Raw genomic sequence first — 22,312 nt, forward strand, 5'->3', positions numbered from 1 at the left:
GTTAGCTCTGTGGAGGCATGGGTCCACCTGCACTGAGTTTGTTGTAGGCACAGGCTTCAGATTATTACACAGGATGACACAAAAAATGAGAATAGTTTGAGGCAATAGGAAAGAAAAGGCTTATAATAGTTTATAATCATGTGGTTAGTTATTTCTATACATCTCTTGTTTCTTCAGTTATTTTGCTAAAGGATTTTTTTTAATTTAATTCCACCAAGAATCTGAACATAGCCTTTAAAGGTTAAAAAAAAATAGCACTGGCTTCTGTGTCATTTTCTTAGCCATGTTGTACAGTAATTACTAGAAGAGCACTAAAGAAACAGAAAAAAGTTTTTAATGAAAATGTCAGAATACTGCACAAGTGAAGATCTGTATCTCATCATCAAAATGGAACCAAGATCTTCATCCAGGTCTACTACATTACATACCAAAAAGTCCTGTAAAAACCATATGCAAAGTCAAGCACTCAAAAATTAAGACAATGCTACATTTAAGATTGCATGTGCGATCTTAATTCTTCCCTTTGATGTATCTATAACATACACTGAATGGAACAGTATTCCTGTGCAAAAAATAGTATGTGATCATATAATTAAAGACTACCATATTACATATATACCAGGGAGCAGAATTAAGGTTGCACTGCAACTGTAAATCCAGCATTTCCTAATTTTCAAGCATTTAACTTTGTAATCTAAATAACGTTCTTTTAACAGATTTTTCATAGCAATTTCCTAGTTTTGTTTAGTTTAATCAAAAAGGTAAAAACAGACACCATTGTGTGCAACTAGCACTACTCCATCATGCATCATCATCAGGGTTTGAACCCTAAACTGCAGACTTTAAACCTTAAACCGCAGCTTCAGGACTAAAACCAGTATTAGCTGGTAACAGGAGAAGGCTGGCAATCCCAGAGAGGGAACGGATGGGCTGCTGGAGCCAGGTGCTGAGTCTAGAGGGTGGCTAAAGTAGCCCAGCCCGACACCTGTTCTCTCCCCCATCCATCAGGAGCTGGGTGCCTCATGCAGTGCCCCCAGAGAGGAATGGGCCACTGAGACAACATGCAAGGTTAAAGGGGTGCTCTGAGTACGGGCCTGGCCCAACTCTCTCCATCTGCACAGCTACAGCTGATCTGGTAACTCCCAGGCATTCCTAGTGCAGTGTTTAGGATGGTGGTGGTGGCAGTGCTGCTGTGTAGTCCTGACTCATTAGACTGGTTTTGATCAGTTATTACTTTGGCATGCTGCCAAAATTTTCCTGACAAATGTTAGCAAGGAAAGAGAAATGGTTATTTTTAAAAAATGAATAACTGATCCATGGGTCAAAAAAAAAAATCTCTCCCAAGCCACAGAGCTTTCCCCTGGCCCAATTTCAAAGGCTTGTTGCAAACAATGCAGATGTTAGAGCTTCTCAAAGAGATCAGAAGAACACTTTCCATTTTATACTGGAAGTGTTATGTGACCTAAACATAGGGGGGGTCACAACCACTCCTTCTGCAACACAGAGACAGATTTCAAGAGCATAAATAGTTGGGCACCTAACTCTCATTGACTTTTACTGAAATTAGACACCTAGCTGTCATTTGTGCCTTTGAAAAATCTTCTTCATGACATACAGTAAAATATACTCAAAATCCGTTTTTATTAGGAAATGAAATTTGACAACTGCATCTCTAGATTTCTGTCAATAGAGGATGTTATTCAATTATTCCACCAGCAAAACTCAAGTTGATTACTTGTAGTTTATGCTTATAATTGCATTTACAAGTAATGACCTATTTGTGCATTGAATTAAGTAGCCTCAGTTAATAAATTATTCTCTCTACATAAGGCATTAACAGAGTTATAGCCTGGAAATCTCAAACCTGTGAAACATTAGAATGTAAAATAGGGTTCTCAGGTACCCAATACGCTTGACAATGTACATCTTATCAGTTTATTAAGATAGAATTTAAGTATCCAGTGTACATCAAACTTCACTGTTATTTACCTCACTGTTTTATTTAAAATTACAATATCATAAAAAATAAAGTCTTAATATCTGAGACATGGACCTTAAATTTTGATTATGAAATCCACAATAGAGCCTCAATTCAATACAGAAAAAAAAAAAGGTCTACTACATTTCTAAGTCATCAGAGGAAAATGGAAAGGAGAAACCTAGAGAGGTGACTGAGTGGATTGCAAGAAACAGGCTTTGACAGGACCCTTTCAAACATCACCTCAGATTTTCAGGTGCAAGTAAATTTCACTTTTCAAAAGATACTTTGTCAAAATTCACAGGATTTTCTTAAAATCCCAACTATGCATATGCTCTTGCGCTTCATTTATTTGCTACAGGGAATAAGAGAACCCAAGTGGGAAAAAAGGGAAAATAATTTCACAAACAGATTATTTGATCAGTACATTAAAACCATTGCAGATTACGTCCCTTTATCGCTGTGTGTTTTTCCATGAATCATTTTAGCAATAATAACCAAAAAGACATGCTTTTGTTGAAATCACACACAATAGGATTACATATGATCTGACCTTCCATGTGTTAATTAAAGACAAAGCTCTGCTTTCAGCTCGTTATTGCTCTTATAGACAGAACAGTGAGTTTATAATGTTTAGTATATTGCCTTTTTACCTTTGTGGAACTGTGTGGAATAGCTTCTGATGCATGCATATACATCAGGGCATAAATGTATTTTATCATTACTTTGAATTATGGAGAGCAACCAATGAGAGGGAAAAAAGAAAAAACTCAAAATAAAAAAACTCCAACCTATGCTATTGTATATTAATTAGGGCTGTCAAGTGACTAAAAAGATTAATCGTGATTAATTGTGAGATTAAAAAAATTAATTGCCATTTTAATCACACTGTTAAACAACAGAATACCATTTAAATATTTTTGATGTTTTCTGTATTTTCAAATATATTGATTTCAGTTACAACACAGAATACAAAATGTACACTGTTCACTATACAGTATTACAAATATTTGCACTTCAAAAAAACAAAAGAAACAGTATTTCAATTTACCTTGTACAAGTACTGTTGTAAAAGCACTTTATTATGAAAGTTGAACTTACAAATGTAGAATTTTTATTTATTTTTTAACATAACTTACTCAAAAATAAAATAATGTAAAACTTTAGAGCCTGCAAATCCACTTGCTGTGGATATGGATAGATTTTACCTTAGGATTTTAGCATTCAGTAGGGGAGTGAATTGTGCAAGAGGCTTTTTTTTCCCCTGCTGCTGGTGGGTTAACCTTTATTATGTATGCGTCTCCTTTAGAAGAGCCTTGGCTTATTGAAGGGATAAGATTTTTTAAATCTCAGAAAGTCAGTATTCTAGAAATGGGAGGGGTGTTGTGCAGGAGAAGGGTGAATTCTTGATGCTGCTCCTGTTGGGCTGGGTTTCTGAGCTCAACAGGCTCACCTCCTGTCCAAAGAGGAAGACAGTTTCATCTTAGAAATCAGCATTCAGTGTTCAGAGATCATTAGCAGGCAATGACTTGTGCAGGAGGAGAGTCCAGGAGCATAGGGGAGACTAGGAGGATGGGTTAGGGGGAGCAAGCAATGTTTTGTGCAGGAGAAAGAGGAGGGAAGTGTCTTGCTGCTGCTAGGAGGGTGGTTTCTGGTACTGGGCTCGCCTGCTTTTACTGAGCTAGGTGGGCTCTCTTCACTTGAGTGAGTCCTTGTTTGCAAGGGAGGGTGGATTTTACCTCAGGGATTCAGCATGTGGCAGGGGAGGAGAGGCTGGTGGAGGGAGGCTGAGCTTGCCAGGTCCCTGTTCTCTATGGGGGACCCCCGAGAGTGAGGAGTTGTTTGGGAGCAATGGGGCATGGTGGGGTCAGGATCTCTCTCTCCCCACTGGAGCCAGAATGGAAGCCACTTCCTTTTCTCTCCTCTTCCCAACCACTGGAGGCATCTTGGGTTACTGCATCTGTTCTGACACTGTTGGGTCCCTCTGTAGCCAATGTCTCCCTTCCCACATAGAGATATCTGATTAATGTGTTAATTTTGTTTTCAGTTAATCGCAGGCATTAACTGTGATAAATTGACAGCCCTAGTATTAATTCTTGACAGTTGTGCTAGACTGGAATGAAGAGAAATGTATGAGCCTTCAGTTTCCAGCCTAAATATATAGATGAGAAATACCAATAATGCTTAGTTAAGAAAAACAAGGAATCATTACATTAAGGAGTCCTCAGAGCAAATTTGTGAAATTAACAAATTTTAAAAATATTTTAAATGTATCTCATCAGCCAGATCTGAATATGCTTCTAGATACAAATGAGTATCTGCAGATATTCTGAGGAGGAGAGAAATCCCCTTTGCTTCATTCTACTTAGTTCTGCCAAAAGAGAGTGTTCCAGATTGTCACCCAGAGTGTAATCCACACCACCAAATAACCACCAGATTACTAGGAAATGTGCCCAGTTTGGGATAATGACTATCAAATTTCAAAGTTTGGCAGCAAAATATACACATAATAGTTATACAACATGAGCAAATACTTTTGTTTCTTTTTTTGTTTTTAAGGCAACTGCCAACTAAAACTAGCTATCATGCTAGAGTAATCCAGTGGGAACAGAATTCACTTACAATTAAAAACAAAATGAGTAAAAGGAGTCATTTTGAGCTCCGGCCAACATACCGTTCTTCATACAGTCAGAGCAATTAGAATGGAAAAACTGCTAGCGGTACAAAGTTACATTTTAAGGTGTTTTACCAGATTTGAGGGGCAAACCAGGAAGGTACCAAGTGGTCACAACTCCTTCTAACTTCAGTGGAAGGAAAGGATACTCAGCATCTTTCAGGATGCATTTAGCATCATGCAGAATCTGGACTCTTGTTTATTTGCTTTTTGCAACATGGTGATTAAAGATAGCAAGAGTTCTGTATTCCACTTATAAGTAAAGTTTTCTTACTGGGGTGATGGCATACATTAAAGCTGGACATACAGGGCAACTAAGCCCTGCCTTCCCCTCCCCCACTTTACAGCTGGAATCCTGAACAAAATGAGCACAGACCAGGTAAGACAAGGGAAACCAAGGACTATTTACCAATATCCTCTGTAAAGTCACAACTCTGTTCTCCATTCTTGTATTTTCCTTACACCTTTGCTTCAAACATGAATAATAGGGTACAAATACTCTTAGTTACTTATTTAAAGTAACTAAAAATATGTGAGCTTTAAATAAGTCACACTTTTCAATTAACATATAATCAAATTACATGGGGGAGATGTGATAGTTCTCAGGGTACCCAGGACTGAGAGTCACCTTGTTACTTCTTGCCCTCCAGCAAGAGGGAGTCTTGCCTGTGGTAGCTGGGTGGTAGGTCCCTAACACCACCAGCCAGTGAGTCTCTCAAGCACTCTCCTCTGGGCTATGCCAGCCTGCTTTTGCCTTGCAGATTAACAACAGATGCACCCCACACCCCAAAGTCCCTTGAAGTGTTCTCCTGTGATATGCAGGCCTTTGAGACTGGCTGCTCTCAGAAATTCCCAATCCTCTACTCCCAAAGGAGCATGGTACCCCTGTTAACCAGTTTTACCTTAGGGCACCACTCCTGTATAATGCACAGCACCTATCAGCAGTTATAATACAAAAGTAGGTTTATTTACAAAAGAACAGAAACTCCACTAGAAATGAGAGTGTGAAGGAAAGAAATGTTTAAAATACAAAACAAAATCAGAAAATGTGAACTAGGGCTTACACTTAATAGTTATCTTTCCTATCTAATAAAATAAGTTCTCTCCCCAAAGGTTCAGTCCAGGGATTGAACCTTTGGCCCGTGGCCCACTGAGGGATGTGCTGGCCACCGCTTCCCATCACCCCATTGGCCTGGAGTGGCGAACTGCAGCCAGTGGGAGCCACAATCAGCCAAACCTGCGGACGCAGCAGGTAAACAAACCGGCCTGGCCCACCAGGGTGCTTACCCTGGCGTGCCGCGTGCCAAAGGTTGCCGATCCCTGGTTCGGTCTGTTTCAAAGCTGGCTAGTTTCTCAGGAACCAGGATTCAATTTTTCATGAAAAACCACCGCTCAACAAGATGTCTCCTCAGTGAATGGATGCAGTGTCCTTCTCCCCAGATACACTGAGGCTGTCTTTTGTCTTTATTCCACCTGGCAATCCCCTGACTGTTATAATGTTCCCTTTTCACCTCCAAGTGGTTTTAAAGTTTATAGTTTATCTTTGATGGTGTTCCATTGACTTTTCTTTGTTGTATTGCTCAATTGCCTACCACTGCAACATTACATAAACTGCTGGGCAGGGAGACGTGTCAACTCCCTCCTGCTTGAACTGGACAGCACAGATACACATGATTCCTCTGGGTCCAAGGAGACAAGAACAGTGTTCTACTGAAAGTTGAGAAGCAGCCTACAGTAAAACTAACTAACAGATCCTACACCACTAGAAAAAATCCATTGTCTTCAGTGGATGAAGAATCAAGCTCCTCATCATGAATTTGGCTCTTTCATTCTAGGCCCAATCATAAAAACACTTATGCAACTGAATAGTCCCAATAAAAGGTATTTGCAGGACTAAGTCCTTGGTTCAATCATCAAAATAAATGTAATAAATTCAGTCAGCTTTTGTATTATAAAAACAGTTAATTGCATGTGAAAATATATATTTTTCAGTATGTTATAAAATTCAAATTTGTAATGGGAAAATCCTTTCAACTTCCTCACCATCCACATCTCAGAATGCAAAAATCCAGCCATATCATTAAAATGCCCTCGCTTGCCCCCTCCACCCCACCCCCCAGTGACAGAATCTCTTTATTTTAATATAACCTTTAAATGTTCTGTGAATTGGTATTTTGATATTTCAAGTATGTTCAATCACAATCCATTTCTTCAGGTTACAGTGCTATTCTGGAAATGTGCAGTTTAATTTTTAAATATGCTGCAACAACGTTTTAAGTCTTCTAAGACACTTGTTCCCATTGAATGTACTGCATCTACAACACCTCCTCATGCCAGTGCTTTGCAAAAGATTCATAAACAAAAACAAACAAACCAAAAAAAAAAAAAAACACCTTACCAGACGCCTGGCAAATTCTTTGTTTTCTGAAAGAAATCCATATCCTGGGTGGACCTTTGAAAATAAAAACCAAGATGAGTTTTCAAATTTATCAGATTTCAAAGACTAGAAATCAATACACAGACAGTTAGGCATGTCAAGGTGAGACAGCGTCTCACTGATTATTATTTAAATTAGCTTAACATTTCAAGATTGTTTCTCCTCAGCATAGGTTAAGTCAGTGGTCTCCAACGCGGTGCCCGCGGGCGCCATGGCCCCCGGGAGAGCACTCGCCGAAATGCGCCCGCGTCCTGGCCCCCGGGAGAGCACCAGCCAAAATGCCACCAAAGTTCAGCGGCATTTCAGAGGGGACGCCTCTCGCTGACGCCGCTTGCCATCGACAAGTGACATCATCGAGAGGTGTCGCCGCCGAAATTTGGCGGCATTTTGGCAGGTACTCCATCGCCGTAATGGTTCTTCAGCTGGCACCCGCCAGCCAAAAAGGTTGGGGACCACTGGGTTAAGTGATCTGGCCCTCTCAACGCACGTCTGCTAACATGCATTGTCTGACCTGGCTTTTCTGGAGGCAGCACTTCTTGTCTGTGACAGAGCGAGGCACTGTCTCAAGAGGCACAGAGATGATCTTTTTTGTTTCTTTCTTTGCCACACTTCTCTGACTACAGATATCTCAACATGTATCCTCAACCACACCCTTTCTAACCACCTGCCCCATCTACTCCCTCCCAAAATTGTTCTAGCACAGTGATTCTCAACTTGTGCACTGGTGACCCCTTTCACATAGCAACCTATGAGTGCGACTCCCCCTTATAAACTAAACACACATTTTTATATATTTAACACCATTATAAATGCTGGAGGAAAGGCGGGGTTTGGGGTAGTGGCTGACAGCTCACAAACACCCATCTAATAACCTCACGAACCCCTGAGGAGTCCCGACCCCCAGTTGGGAACCCCTATTCTAGCATAAGATGTTGACACTAGTTCTAGTGTCTACTATTAAAAGTTCTACCACCTTTAATGCTCCTAGCACTGCTAGTGATCAATGGGATAATGTGCTCTGCTTTTTCAGCAGGGACGAAAGTAATGTGAGCTCAGATCAAAATTATGTACCCCCACATGCTATTCCCACTTTAATATAAATTCTGCATAACAACATAAAAACAGCACTGTTTTTAATTTTATATAAACAGTCAGCTAAAGAAATATTCTGACAGACTAAAGATTAAAGAATAAACTATTCCTATCTGCATTGTGTCTTAAACAGTGTAAGCATCTGTACTATTTGTAAATTCAATTTCAAGGGGGGGGGGGGAGTTGTTTTGTTTTTTTTGCAAGCACCATACCGAAAGACATTTATTTCAAAAGAAATGATAATGCTAACTGAGTCACTCCATGGTAATTACTGGTGTTGACTGATTCCATCCATCAAATTTTATTTAACGATGTTTTTGTACATAGCAATGCACTTAATCCACTGGTACCACAGCAAAAAGCATTATTTCAATCAGTTATATGTATGTTTGTTTTTCCAATATAATCCTTGTTAAACTTTGGATCTCTGGCCCATTGGGATAGGAGGGAGGTTGACAACAGCAGCCGTATTTACCCATCTATGCTAATGTGCATTTTGTGGAACATTATGAAACAAGAAAAATAATTACTGGATGCACCATTTACCTTTTTGCAAGTGTAATTATGTGTCATTTTAAAAATGATTAAAACTGAATTTGAACAAAAGCCTTTTTTGAACATACTTTATAAAAACATCGAAAAAAGCTGTTATGGCATGGAAAGGGTTAGTGCTCAAAACTAATTGGGGTTTTTTTTTCCCAAGCAAATTTGGGAATGAACTGAAGCTGCTCCCTGGTGTGAAAGCTGAATCCAGCAGCCACCTGCAGGATCAGCGACCAGAACTGCCAGATGCTACAAAGCCTTTGATTTCCAGTAGCGATTTAGGCCACATTTAACTCATGTGACATGAACTAACTGGAATAGCATATTCAATCTCTTTTTTTTTTTTTTTTTTTTTAAATACAAACTCTGGCTTTTCTGCTTTCTATATATGAAACAGCTGCAGCAGATAGACTCATTCAGACTCACAGCTTGGGCTCTGGTTTTCTTAATGGCTTCCATGATGGCATCCATGTTGAGGTAGCTTTTGCTGGTGGGAGCTGGGCCAACACAGACAGCCTCATCCGCCATTTTCACATGAACCTGAAGAAGCAAAATTCTGCATTAACAGATGCTCCCAGCAAAAATAATTACCACCACCCTGAAATATGCACACAAATCTGATTGTTTCAAAGATAATTAACATACCATAGCCACTTCTAAAATGTGCAGTGAAATTAAACATCAATGTACAAGAACTCAAAGTAACATTAAATTGCATTTCATTTGCTCCAAACTTAAGTCACAGTCAAAATGTTTTATTATTTCAATTTATACTTTGTATTTGATTAATAAAATTATGACAAATATAATTTCAGCTTCCTGTACTGATCATCTATATGTAAATTCACAGCCTAAAACTACTTTGTTACATGTAACCAGGGTAGCCTAATGTCTTAATACTTAACAACAAACATTCATGGCCAGTTCTAAGCAGGCTCCCCAGGAAGTTGGGGATAATTAGAGTGAATTGAATGAAGGGATGCAGTGAGTGTCCCTGCACAGCATCAGGTCAGCACCATGCACAAATTAAAGCCTATGACTAAAGAGTTCAATATCACTACACGTGAACCAGAAAATCTTGAAAATTATTTAAGCAGGCTCATATTTGATTCCTGATCCACTGTATCCTTATTCACATGTGCAACTGTCAAATACATTTTTAAGGCAAATCTTAACATACAAAAGTCTAAGAAAGTTTGCTCCACATTTTATAGGAATAATTAAATAGAAATGTTTTAGAGAAATTTAAGTGGATCATCTGCATAACACACTGGGTTGTTTTCGTTCGTTTGGGAGAGATGGGGAGAGAAGTGATAAAACTGCAACTAAGCGATGATCTTTGCATTGGTTTGGGAGTGCCAAGCAGATTTTTAAATACATATATGTATTTTTTTAAAAAAAAAAATCTGATAAATGAGAAACGTTTAATTGCAATTTGCAAAATGGTTAAACTATGATTTTTTTAAAGCCATTGTCTATGTTAACGTATCAGTTTTGGCATTCCAGCATTAGTACAAATCCAACACACATGAAGGCCTGTTTGTTATTTCTTCCAGGTAATATTTAAAAAATATCACAGCCAAAATATTTTTTTAAAATTAAACACATTACAGTTAGCTGTTGGACACTGACATTAAAATACATGAAAGTAAGCAGCAAAATTTTGAATACTTTCATTTCCTTGATTTATTTTCTTTTAGGAGTCTTACTACAATAGCATGATAATTTTATATTGTAAATAGAGTATGAAGTTGTTAGTTCACATGGTGACAAATGAAAACAGTTTGCTTTTTATGTGGCCTCTGCATACTACAGGGTTATTCAAGGAAAAAGAGGGTAGAGAAATGCACGCATACATGAAGATTTATATAAAACAACAAAAGTGGCAGCCAAAAATATATTAATGGCAAAATATTCTGCTTGAGAAGCTAACATTCAAGAAGACATGCTAAAAACATTTCTAGCAGACGCACAACTCCCTGATATAACGGGCATCTGTTCTAAACCTGAGTTTTGTTTCCCATTTTTAGTCAGGCTTTTAAGAGTGAGTTTGGAGAATTAAACCCTAATTCGTAGACTCAACAAGGTGTTTAAATTAATGCTTAAGTTTAAGCATATGATTTGTCCCATTGTAATTAGTGGGGCGAATCACATGCTTAAAATTAGGCATGCACTTAAATACTTCCCTGAATCAGAATCTACGAACACGTGTTACTTTCTGGAATCTCTAATCTACCACATGTGAACTATCACAGCTTCTGACAAATACTCAGATTTCACTAAGCAGCTATTTAACTATACCTATATTAAAAAAATAAAATAAAAAAGTCTTTATGCAGGAGATTTTAATGTCTATTTGAACACACAGAAAACAATTCTTAGATTGTAATAAATGATTTTGAACAAACATTGCCAAAATTAACTTATGCACTAGCTTTCATTAAGCACTAAGAGCAAGAACATTTTAAGGTCCAAAACCTGCATGCATCCTTACCATAGAATCATAGACTGGAAGGTACCTTAATAGGTCATCTAGTCCAGGCACCTGCACTGAGGTAGGGCTAAGTGCTATCCAGTTCATCCCTGACAGGTATTTGTCTAACCTGTTCTTAAAATTTCCAATGACTTGAGATTCCACCGCCTCCCTTGGTAATTTGTTCCAATGCTTAACTATTATTACAGTTAGGAACTTTTTACTAACGTCTAATCTACATCTTTCTTGCTGAAATTTAAGTCCATTACTTCTCATCCTGTCCTCAGTGAAGAACAATAATTTATCACCCTTCTCTTTACAGCAACCTTTTAAATATTTGAAGATGTTATCATGTGCCTCCTCAGTCTTTTCTTCTATTCTCCAGACTGAACAAATCAAATATTTTTCCCTATTCTTTCCTCAGAAGTCTTGTTTTCTAAACTTTTAATCATTTTTGTTTTTCTCTCTGGATTGTCTTCGATTTGTCCACCTCTTTCCCACTATGAGGTGCCCAGAACTGGAAGTATTACTTTAGTTGTGGCCTGATCAGTGCTGAAAAGAGTAGATGAATTACTTCTCACATCTTCCTTCCTTCCTCTTGCTAATACATCCCAGAATGATGCTTGTTTCTTTTGCAATAGTATTACATTTTTGACTCGTATTTATTTTGTGATCCACTATAACCCCCAGATCTTTTTTCTGCAGTACTCCTTCCTAGGCAGTCATTTCCACTGTGTATCTGTGCAATTGATTATTTCTTCCTAAGTGCAGTATTTTGCATTTATCCTTACTGAACTTCATTCTATTTATTTCTGACCATTTCTCCAGTTTGTCAAGATGTACAAGCTTAAAACTTCAAGCACAAAAGCAATCTTACTGACTTAAATGGGACTACTCAAGTGAGTGAAGTTAAGCAGGTAAATGTTGGCAGGATCAAGGCCTTTCTTACAGTAGCATATAACCTTAGGACAAAAAGTTAGACAACCATTTTTTGAGTACCAAAAGAAACACACAAAAGCGATACAGAGCTTCAAACACAGAACTGCATTCATTAGAAGTATTGTGAACTGAGTCAAAAGTGACATTTCTGTGTTTGTTTCTCCTTTTTTCTTCTCTTCTTTCAGCTCTCCTTTTTTGCTCTCCTCTTCCCTTTGCATTCCCTGCTTACTTCCTTTCCCTCCTCCCCCTTGTTTTCTGGTTGTTTCCCTTCTTCCTCCACCTCCCCCAAATTCTCCCTAATTACTGGCATCTTCCCCATCTCTTGCTCATTGTTCAGCACCATTTCAGTCCTCCCCCTCTTTTGCTCTACCTCATGTGTAGTAGGCATAGCAAAAAAGTAGAATTGACAACATCCTTTATTAGTTTCAGTTTACCTGTTCTGCTCTGGCATGGCGCACAAAGCACAGACTCTCTGCATGTCAAGCCAAAGAGCTTTTCATGCCACCTTCTGGCATGAATGTCAGCATTTGTTGACTTTAATGGCAGCCACTTGAGTAACTGAAGGAATGTGGCAGGAGCATGAATCTTTTGTATATCTGATTATTTACTGGCTCTAGTGATCCAACTTTAAAGACCAATTTCATACTAGCACTCGTGTGTCATCCCTCTATTACACTAATACCTGTTAGAGCAGGCATTTTACTTATTATGTAACACACTGGATCATGATGAGTATGTTCATGTACTGTACCATGAATGAATTACATAACTTATAGCAAGTTATATTGAAATATGACAGTAATATCTAAACCATATACCCACAACTACGGATAACTATTACAAAGCCATTATTTGTATCCACATTACAATATCACCTTTCAAGTTACCACACAATGATGAGCAAAGACATGCACAGCGACACTGCAAGCTCCCTTCTCTGAAGAAACCAGAAACATAAATGCAGATTTTCTACATTTCTTGAAGAATCCAATAAATTTCTCTTTGTGAGCATTGTGAATTTCAGCAGTCTCCTCTGAAATTCAAGTCGCTTTAGCTTGTCAGTATAAATACCTATACTGAGTGTGTGTTTGTTCTTTTAATTTAGCCATAACAACTTATTCCAGGCTAGACTTTGCAAGGGAGTAATTGTTTCCCTTCATTTAATTTCAAATGAAAAAAAACTCGTTCTTAAACAACTGTTGAAACTGTTTGGACTTTGATTAGTTTAAATCATTAGAACATCAATTTAATCTCAGCTCTACATGTGGACAGTACCAATGAGTGGAAGAATGTATGTTTTTAATGTACCTGATGGTTTCTGATCTAAACTTTAACAATGTTGCGCTATCCTTCCTCCAAAGTATGTATTTCAAACAGATACAAGGTCCTAAGATGCTAATGAAGGAGTGGGGGGGGGTGCATGAAAATGACACTTCACCAAGTCATGTCTTACACCTCCCCTACAAGCTGCTTATATTCTCCAAAATTAACATATCTAGAACACATTTCATAATGACTAGATATTTCGTGTCATGGTTGGCATAAGACACTAGAGTTTCTTCGAAAGGGTAGCTAAAAGATCTAGCAACATGTGATATCACGCATCTTTCTGCTAAATCAGACTTAAAGGCAAAATTTAACAATCTGTGACACCATGTGGGTTTGTGATACTCTTGTGAGTGTGGATCCGTAAATCAAATCAACAGATTATACTCATCCACAGCATTATTTCTTCCCAATCCCCACATCCATGACAAATCCATTATGGAAAATATTCTATATTTAATTAGTAGTTCAACCCACAAGAGAGGTTAGAATGATTATGCCTAAATAATTTATTTAAATGTTTTTGAATTAAGTATCCAAGAAACATCCGAAAGGAAAATGCTTATACAAATCTTAAGGTAAGACAGTAGCACTATGACATGAATAGGGCCCTGCCAAATTCGTGTTCAAGAAAAATGCGTCATGGACCGTGAAATCCGGTCTCCCACTGTGAAATCTGGTCTACTATACAGATTTGGGGGAAGAAGGGGCAGGGGGGAGACCAGCATTCCTCATATTGAGGGTCCTGACCCAAAAGAGAGTTGCAGGGGGGGTCACAACGCTATTTTGGGGGGGGGGGGGGTCACAGTATGGCCACCAGTATCAGAGGGGTAGCCGTGTTATTACGACGTAAGCACAGAAGACATCCTGTGGCACATTCAATTACGACTAACAGAAACGGTTTTGGACATAAGCCCGTGGGATCCCACACGGTCAAACGCAGATAGTGGGACTTTCCACTGAAAGCAGTATATTTAATATGCTAGCAATGCAAGCTAGAGATAAATACGAGTGTTCAGTCAATCAAGGAGAGAAGCCCGTCCAAGCAGTAGAGAAATCATAAACTAACACGGCAATAAAACGCGAGTTTGCAGAACCCTCAAGTATATATTGCAGCTAATATGGTGACTATCCGGCTTCGTATACTGTGGTGTTTCAACTACATCTGGACATCGCCGTGGTGAAACCAGAGGAAAACGGGTCGTCAATGGCAGTCCATTCACCACTTGTTTATCCAACACAGACGATGGTGTCAAATTTTGCGATAATGAAGCCATAGCTTCGCATTTCTCCTCTTCTCTTTTAGAGTCCAATTGCTTTGGCCTTGCCAGCGATTGGCCCAAACCAATCAAGGTCCTATAAGTTGCCAGGAGACAGAAAATGCCGCTCCTCGCAGGAGCTACAGTGTTAGTGGGTATATTGACAACTAAAAGAGAGATGTATCCAGTATGGAAGCGCGCACCACAGTTAGCAGATAGTCACTCTATAATTTAGCCTGCATCATACGTAACTACTTGAGGTCTTCGGCAAAAGCGCGTTTTCCGTCACTTGGGCACCTCCTGATATTCGATTTGTGTCCATTTATCCTTTTCGTTGGACGTCCAGTTTGGCCGGATGTACATAGCAGAGAGGCATTGCTGGCATATGATGGCGTATATTACATTGGTGGACGTCAGGGTGATGAACCAGTGATGGTATGGCTGATCTGGTAGGCCTCGTGATGGTGTCACCGGTGTAGAATGTGGCCAGAGTTGCAATCGAGGTTGTTATACGGATTGGTTCCTGAGGTGGAGTTACTACGGTACGGTGTGCAGTTGCTGGTGAGAATATGTTTCAGGTTGGCAGGTTGTCTGTGGTCAAGGATTGGCCTGTCTCAACCTACTACAGGGACTGTGAAATGTGTGGATCATTTATGTCCGACGGAAGTGGGATTGTTAATGGATCTCGACATGGCGATTCAACATTGCGTGGTGGTCTTGGAGGGAGTGAATTAGCTGTGTCTGCAAGACATAGTGTGACGAATTCTCGTGATTGGAGTGTCAAAAAAAGTAAAGCTAACACTCTTTTCCTTTACTTTACTTGAGCGCCTACGTTATGGTTTCACGTTTTCGCTTGTGTCACTTGTAGTCTTCAGGCAGGTTTCTAGTCTACTTTGTCGTGGCCTAACGCTAGTGCTTCCTACCACCTGTTTCTGTCGTGTGGGATGTGTCGTTGGTGATGTGTACAATACATAAATCATGTCTTGATGAATTGCCATAAGTACCTACGGAGCACTAGTCACAGACCAAGACTCTTTATGTTAGCCTGTGCAAAACACAGAACTACAAGATGTGTCCTTCCCCAAAGAGCCCAGACTCCTAAGTGTGTGTGATGGGTGCCCCTTTAAAGAGCTACCTGATGTACTGAGATGTCACTGAGCGTCGTCGCGCTTAGCGGGACTAGGGCTATGGATAACCACGGGCCCGCGCCTTTAGCATCAAGGCTGAGCCAGGCTGCTTCCTCCACTAGCACATCATGGCAGTCCCACACCAGCTGAGCAGAAAGACACAGGACAATTGCGATCAGCTCTGGGAAGACCCCCTATGATAGGACTACCCCCCCCTAGTACCAGAGGTGCACCCCTTGATGCAGACCCTCAAAGGTTATTCCTATAACCTAATGATTACATTGCAAAGATTGGGTGAAACTACACAGGCTTTGCTCTCAACGTCGTGAGGTGTATTTTTCTTAGTTTTTTTAGTATTTTTTGATATCTTCTTAAACAGATTCTCTTTGAGTAGTAACTTCTCGGCGTTGGGTATGCAGCTATAGGCAGCTCACACAGAATGATCGTATCGAATAGTGGTTGGGGCGCTTTTTTCGCTGTGCGGATGATGAAGCCGAGGCGCGTGAATCGTGTGCCACAAATAGTGAATCAGGCGAGGAGGACTACACGACTTTATTTTTAGCAGCACAAATTTTTCACAGGGAATTCGTGGGATTTCATAATTACGCTTATCTTCTTGGGCGTCTTTGTGAACTTGTTCATTTTTGCCTTATTCTCTTGTGGTATTGTAGTTTGTATGAAATGTCTGGGAGTATTTTGTATGTTTTTGGCTTGTCCGGGTTACGAGCTAGATTCTGGTTTGTTTTCCTTCCATTTGCTGGTTCTCTTAGACTAAATGGATCGTTGTGATGTGTCTCGGGTTTGATGCCAAGCGAGAATTAATTTAAGTTAAGGACAAGCACGTTCTTCTTCTTTCCTTTCCCTCCCCGGTCTTAAAACAGGATTTGGCTTTCTGCATATAGGGTTGGTAGTGCGTTAATGTCATCACTTTTATTTGCCACCGTGGGTGTCTAGAAATGTGGACCTTCCTGTTTATCTTTGTACTCCCATGTTCTGCCTTAATTCTGGCCACATACTACACACAGGAAACACCTATTCACTATATTCTCCAGATTTCGACGATCCATATATTCCCTGATATTTCGTTTTCACCTACCTTTCCTTACTCTCTACTCAATTGTAAATATCCCGCCATCAATCTCATGACTTGTACAGTACCCCCTGTTTTATTAAAGCTAATCGCCTATCCATGACCTTGCTATAGTCTAATTTAGTTCATCATTTTTGCCAATGCGGATCAGTTCCACTTATTCATGATATCCTTAATAATTAAAGGTGTCTTTCCTTTTTACTATGGCTCCTTCGTTCTCATGTAATATGTCTAAGTTATTTTTAATTATTAACCTTTGATGGGTAACGTGTAAATATATTTCACAAGCCGGAAGCTGCTAATAACAAGAGAATCAGTACTTACTTGGGCTAATTTGCTGACAGCTTGAATGAATCTTATGGTCTTTGAGGATCTGGTACTAGTTATTAGCTAGGGTGTGAAGGCAAATATATAATAAGAGTCAGAAAACTACGCATACGTGGGTAGGGAGTAGATGTTCTTTTCATATTATTACCACTTCTTTCCTTTTGCTGGTGCTTTATGGGCAAAGAGCCACTTAAATAGGATATGCTACTTCTAAAGAGATGCATTCGAGCGATAGGACTGGCTAACATGGCAGTACTATTCAGATCAGCCAAAGAAATAGGCACAAATAACGGCGCTTTATAAGTGATTCGTTCTATTTGGTCCACACACACCTTACATTGGCTACAAAATAATGTACAACCATATATTCTGTTTTAGAGGCGTAAAGTGATTTTCTTCTTTCATACCCTTCAGTTGGACCACGAACATTTCAATAGAGGATTTACTTTTTTTTTCTTTTTTTTTTCCCATTTTCCTACTAATCGGACATGGCATAGATCATTTATGCAGTTCATACCTGCAGCTATACTTAGTCTCGGCTGACTACATCAGGTTGGCTTCTTGAAATAGGATCTAGCCCACAGTGCAATCGCCCATCCTCCCAACTGCAGTTCCATATGACTGCATACCTTTTCCTGCATTACTTAACACAGAAACTGGTCGGATGTTGGCCTAAATGTTACATGAACTCCTAGCCTTTTGTTCTTCTTCTCCTTGGTTTTCACACCCTTCTTTCTGCTACGAATCTACAGGCCATTCTTCATCCCACACTTTCTCACATTGGTAAAGCCACAACTGCTTCGTTCGATAGTCCATAACTATCCGGCATTTTTCCCAATTCTTTTGCGAGCTGGCCAGGGCAATCAAACAAAATATAAATTGAAAAATATGGTTTTTATATATTCAGTACTGTATTTGCATATATCTAAGTGCATTGCTAAGATGCTAGACCCACCAGAACAGTACCGAATTACTGAGTTCCCTCCAAGTATAGCTTAAGCACCATGGTTTGTTTAGATTTGACGGGCTAAACTCTCGGCTGACCGTCACTTGATTGTCATGAGTGATCTAGATTTTTTCTGAGGCAATGAATTACTCCATTAGTAAAACGCGTAGGACATCTGTCCCCTTGCTTTTACCTATGCAGTTATGGGTATTGTGAAGAACTGATAAATCTTGAAAAAAAGAACTGCTGTGCTCTCATTTATAACTGTGCAAAAACGAACAGTTTTGTTTGGACGGGGCCAGTCTGGTCTAGTAAACTGCAGAAACGCAACAAGGACTAGGCAATTCCTCCAGGTCTGCGTCCATCTAAACTTAGGTCTAAGGTGCCTCCACTAGGTCTCTACTGCTCAACGCTAGTATGGCCAACCTCAACTGTGTGGACCTTCGGATGACATCATTTCCTCTCTCCATACTCCAGTTTTGACTGCCTTAAGATTCAGTAAACTCAGGATTATTATGCTTTCTCCTCTATTCTCGTCTAGCTACTTTCAAGGCCCGCATGGTCCACCGACTGGCCTGAGGAATCTTGACTGGGCCATTGTTATATTGTTCAGGGCGTTCATAAAAACGCATCCTCAGCCTGAAGGGCAACACCTCTTTGAGACTCCGCTGACTGCAGCACAATCAGAGGAGTAAGAGTGGACAATAACCAAACTATGGCCACTACTCGCACTTTCTGCCCTTCAGGCTGGTGCAGACATGCAGTTGCCTGACGGAGGGCCCAGCTTTGCAGACAGCAGCGCAGAAGTAAGGGTGACAATACCATAACATGTCACCCTTAAATTCTGCACTGCTGCTGGCAGCGGCTCCACCTTCAGAGCTGGGCTTCTAAGCAGCAGCCACCACCGCTCTCCAACTGCCCAGCTCTGAAGGCAATGCCACCACCAGCAGCAGTGCAGAAGTAAGGGTAGCCGTTTTGCAAGCCCCCTACAATAACCTTGCGACCCCTCGCACAACTTCTTTTTGGGTCAGGACCCCTGCAATTACAACACCATGACATTTCAGATGAAAACAGCTGAAACCATTAACTTTACAATTGACCAAAATGGACCATGAATTTGGTAAGCACATAGACATGAAGCATGTAAAGTATATTCTTTTTATTTTTTTTTAAAAAAGCACGCTACCTGTGCCATGTCACAGCCAAAAATGCAGCTTGAGAGGCATGCCTCATCACCACATGAGGAGGGGAGGGGGGAGGAAATGGATCTTGTGAAAGTTTCTCACGGCCAGATACTGATCTCTGAAATTCTGACCTTGCAACAACTCCAAGTTGAATTGCCATCCTCCAGAACAAACAATTTTTGGACATATCCCATCTTTATAGTTAAGAACTCACGTGAACAGCCAAGTATGCAATAAGATACTTTAGATCCTAGACAAGAACTACAATCTGTGCATTTATTCCCCCTTGTCTTCATATTATAAAGAGCATAGTGCCATAAATCTCACAAGAGCAGCACTGTCAGGATGAAAAGGCCATAAATACAATTCATCTTCAGAAGAAAAAGTTCCCTGTTTACTCAGCCATACACCACTGGCAGGAGTCTGTAGTGTATGAGTAGATATATGCGTCAGTGAAAGGCTCTGGCAGAGAAGGAAGCAATGAGGAAAGGATTCAGCAGCTCCCCGACTATTGGAGCCCTTCATGGCAGTAAGGAAAGGTCCCTGGTTTGGGGAAAGGCTTCAGGAGCAGAGAGCTGCCTGAGCCTTTCCCTGCTGCCTCCCTGGAGGCAAACTGGTGCTCAGGGAGGCTGCCGGCTAGACTCAGCCGGCACGGAGCTGGGGCCAGCCTGGCACTTAGGTGACCCGGCGGCTCCAGCCAACAGTGTGGCTGACCCAGCGCTCAGGGGCCCCGGTGCCTACGACTGGCAGTGGGGCCGACCTGGCACTCGGGGGTGGAGGGCAGCAACTCTGTCCAGTGTTGTGGGGGGCCGTGGGTCTGGTTGGGGCAGGCCACGGCTCCTCCAGTCAGGGGGGGGGCTCTCTCAGGGCTTTTCTTTTTATGGGCTAGTGGGGTAGCCTCCCCAAAGTGCGGGTTCACCCGCTGTCCATGAGGCTACACTTATAAAATTAGGGAGCCGTGTAGTGTATGAACGTACTCAAGGACAAACCCAAACCCTTCAACCATGTTTTAGTTTTACTTGCCTCACCATCTACCTTGTTATTTGTACTCATGCCTGGGGGCAGGGAGGATATGCATATATGAACACTGCATACTACTAAAAAAAGGTGTGCAGTGTAGATGCACTCTAAATGTACTCATTCCATCCAACTTCTTTCTACGGTGCATGTGATGGGGTGTCCACTCCACACCAGGCCAGGAAGTGTTAAGATGGTTAAATGGGCCAATTAATTGTTCAGGCTGCATCTGGGGAAGGAGATGGGGCAGGGATTTAACTAGAAGAGGCTGCAGCCATTTTTTAGGAAAAGGGAGCTGTGTCTGGGACTAGAAGAAAATAGCCTACAGTTACTCCCTGGGATGGGGGAGTTTGGGCTGGCAAACCCAGAGAAGGGGGAAGAGCCAGAGAGTTACACAAGGCTCAGGGGAAAAGCAGCATAGTATGGGGTAGGTCAGACCTTGGCTACTGAGAGGGCTCCTGAGCCAGGACCTGGAATAGAAGGTGGATCTGGGTTCCCCTACTAACCACTGCAGGAGTGGCATGGCCAGAGCAGTAAAGGGAAGACTGCCATTTTGTATGGAGGGACTTTGATACACCCCCCAGGGGGGAAACATACATGGTACCCTGACCAGAGGGCCAAGTCAAGAAGAGGAAGCCCCTTATGTGGCAGATGGCAAGAGGACGATGGGAGAGACACTATCAGAGGAAGGCAAAACACTTAGTCAGTGCTAATCCCCAGAGCAACCAAGACAAGCCGCCACAAGCAGTAAGTGCACCCAATGACTGTGCATAACATCCAGTAAGGTTAAATAGAAAGCACAAGCTTTGATTATTAAAACAGAGAGAATTCTTCAAAGATGAAGTTCTTTAATTACCAAACATTCTTTTGCAGAAAACTCAGGAAGCACTGTTCCCAAAATTCCAGCAAGTGATACTGAAGACACCGTTAATCTGATCTAAAATCTATGATGATTTAACTGGCACAGTTCATCTGGATAACTTTCTAGGTTGCCTGGCTAGTTACTATTAATAGAAGGTACTAAAATATTTGTGTGATTTGGTGCCAGTACACACTGTTGTCCAGCCAGGCCATACCCAATCTGAGTTGACTAATTGTCCCAGTGACTTGTGTTGGAGAAGGAGAATGGTTTGTTTTTCCTAGTTTCATATCTGCAGATAACCCCTTGTTTTTAGATCTTATTTATATAAACGTAATAGGACAGGGTCACAAGTGGCAGGTTTTTTATCCAGGATTTATGTACAATCTCTTGAGATTTAGAATTTAACTCTGCAGAATAAATGTAGTCTTCTTCACCATTAAGTCATTCAGTTGCTCCAAATGACTAATATATGTACACACACACACCCCCCAGTGTTTTCAAAACCAATGATCCAACTATTTTTCTAAATATGGAAAGTTTTAGGGATAAGTGGGTGTACCTATATGTAATGTGAACACTTCAACTTGAATGGAAACACTTAACTTGACTTCACCACTGTTTATAGTCTATAAAATGAAAAGAATTTAAAGTCATAGGCTATAATTGACATTAGGCATCTAATACTACAAGTACACATTGACTATAAAATCCTTTATTTCTTTCACACAGAACATACTGATTTATATAGGTGGCATGGCATGACACAGAAGTGTCTTTTTCATTCTCCTTAGGGTAATTCCCACCTACTCTTTGCAAAAAGTGAAAGTTAATTTGCAGGGAGGGGTGGAAGAGAGAGAAAAAAACAACATACATCTGATCAGCTTTTTAATCCCAAGTGCCAATATCACCTGCACTGCTTTCACACAAATCTTGCACTTCAGACAGATGCTGATGTCTACCATGTGACAGATGCCAATTACTTGAGTGCAAATACCTAATTAAAAAAACAAAAACAAAAACACACACACACACACACAC

At 40.5% G+C, this 22,312-nt stretch overlaps 1 protein-coding gene across 4 annotated transcripts in view; it reads right to left on the minus strand.

Annotated features, from left to right (window-relative positions):
- Positions 1 to 22,312, minus strand: part of PCCA (propionyl-CoA carboxylase subunit alpha) — a 477,837-nt gene that overhangs the window by 401,034 nt on the left and 54,491 nt on the right. For 3 of the 4 annotated variants that reach the window (XM_075061508.1, XM_075061509.1, XM_032789918.2), the window contains exons 1-2: positions 9,151 to 9,258; positions 7,051 to 7,104 (exon numbers count right to left, since the gene is read on the minus strand). In XM_075061508.1, coding sequence (XP_074917609.1) covers positions 7,051 to 7,104; positions 9,151 to 9,252 — 156 coding nt within the window. In that variant the 5' untranslated portion in view covers positions 9,253 to 9,258. Of the gene's footprint in view, positions 1 to 7,050; positions 7,105 to 9,150; positions 9,265 to 22,312 lie in introns of those variants that run through there. The other variant, XM_075061511.1, reaches the window with a different exon arrangement.

Source organism: Chelonoidis abingdonii, chromosome 1 (genome assembly GCF_003597395.2).
Source record: "Chelonoidis abingdonii isolate Lonesome George chromosome 1, CheloAbing_2.0, whole genome shotgun sequence".
Lineage (NCBI taxonomy): Eukaryota > Metazoa > Chordata > Testudines > Testudinidae > Chelonoidis > Chelonoidis abingdonii.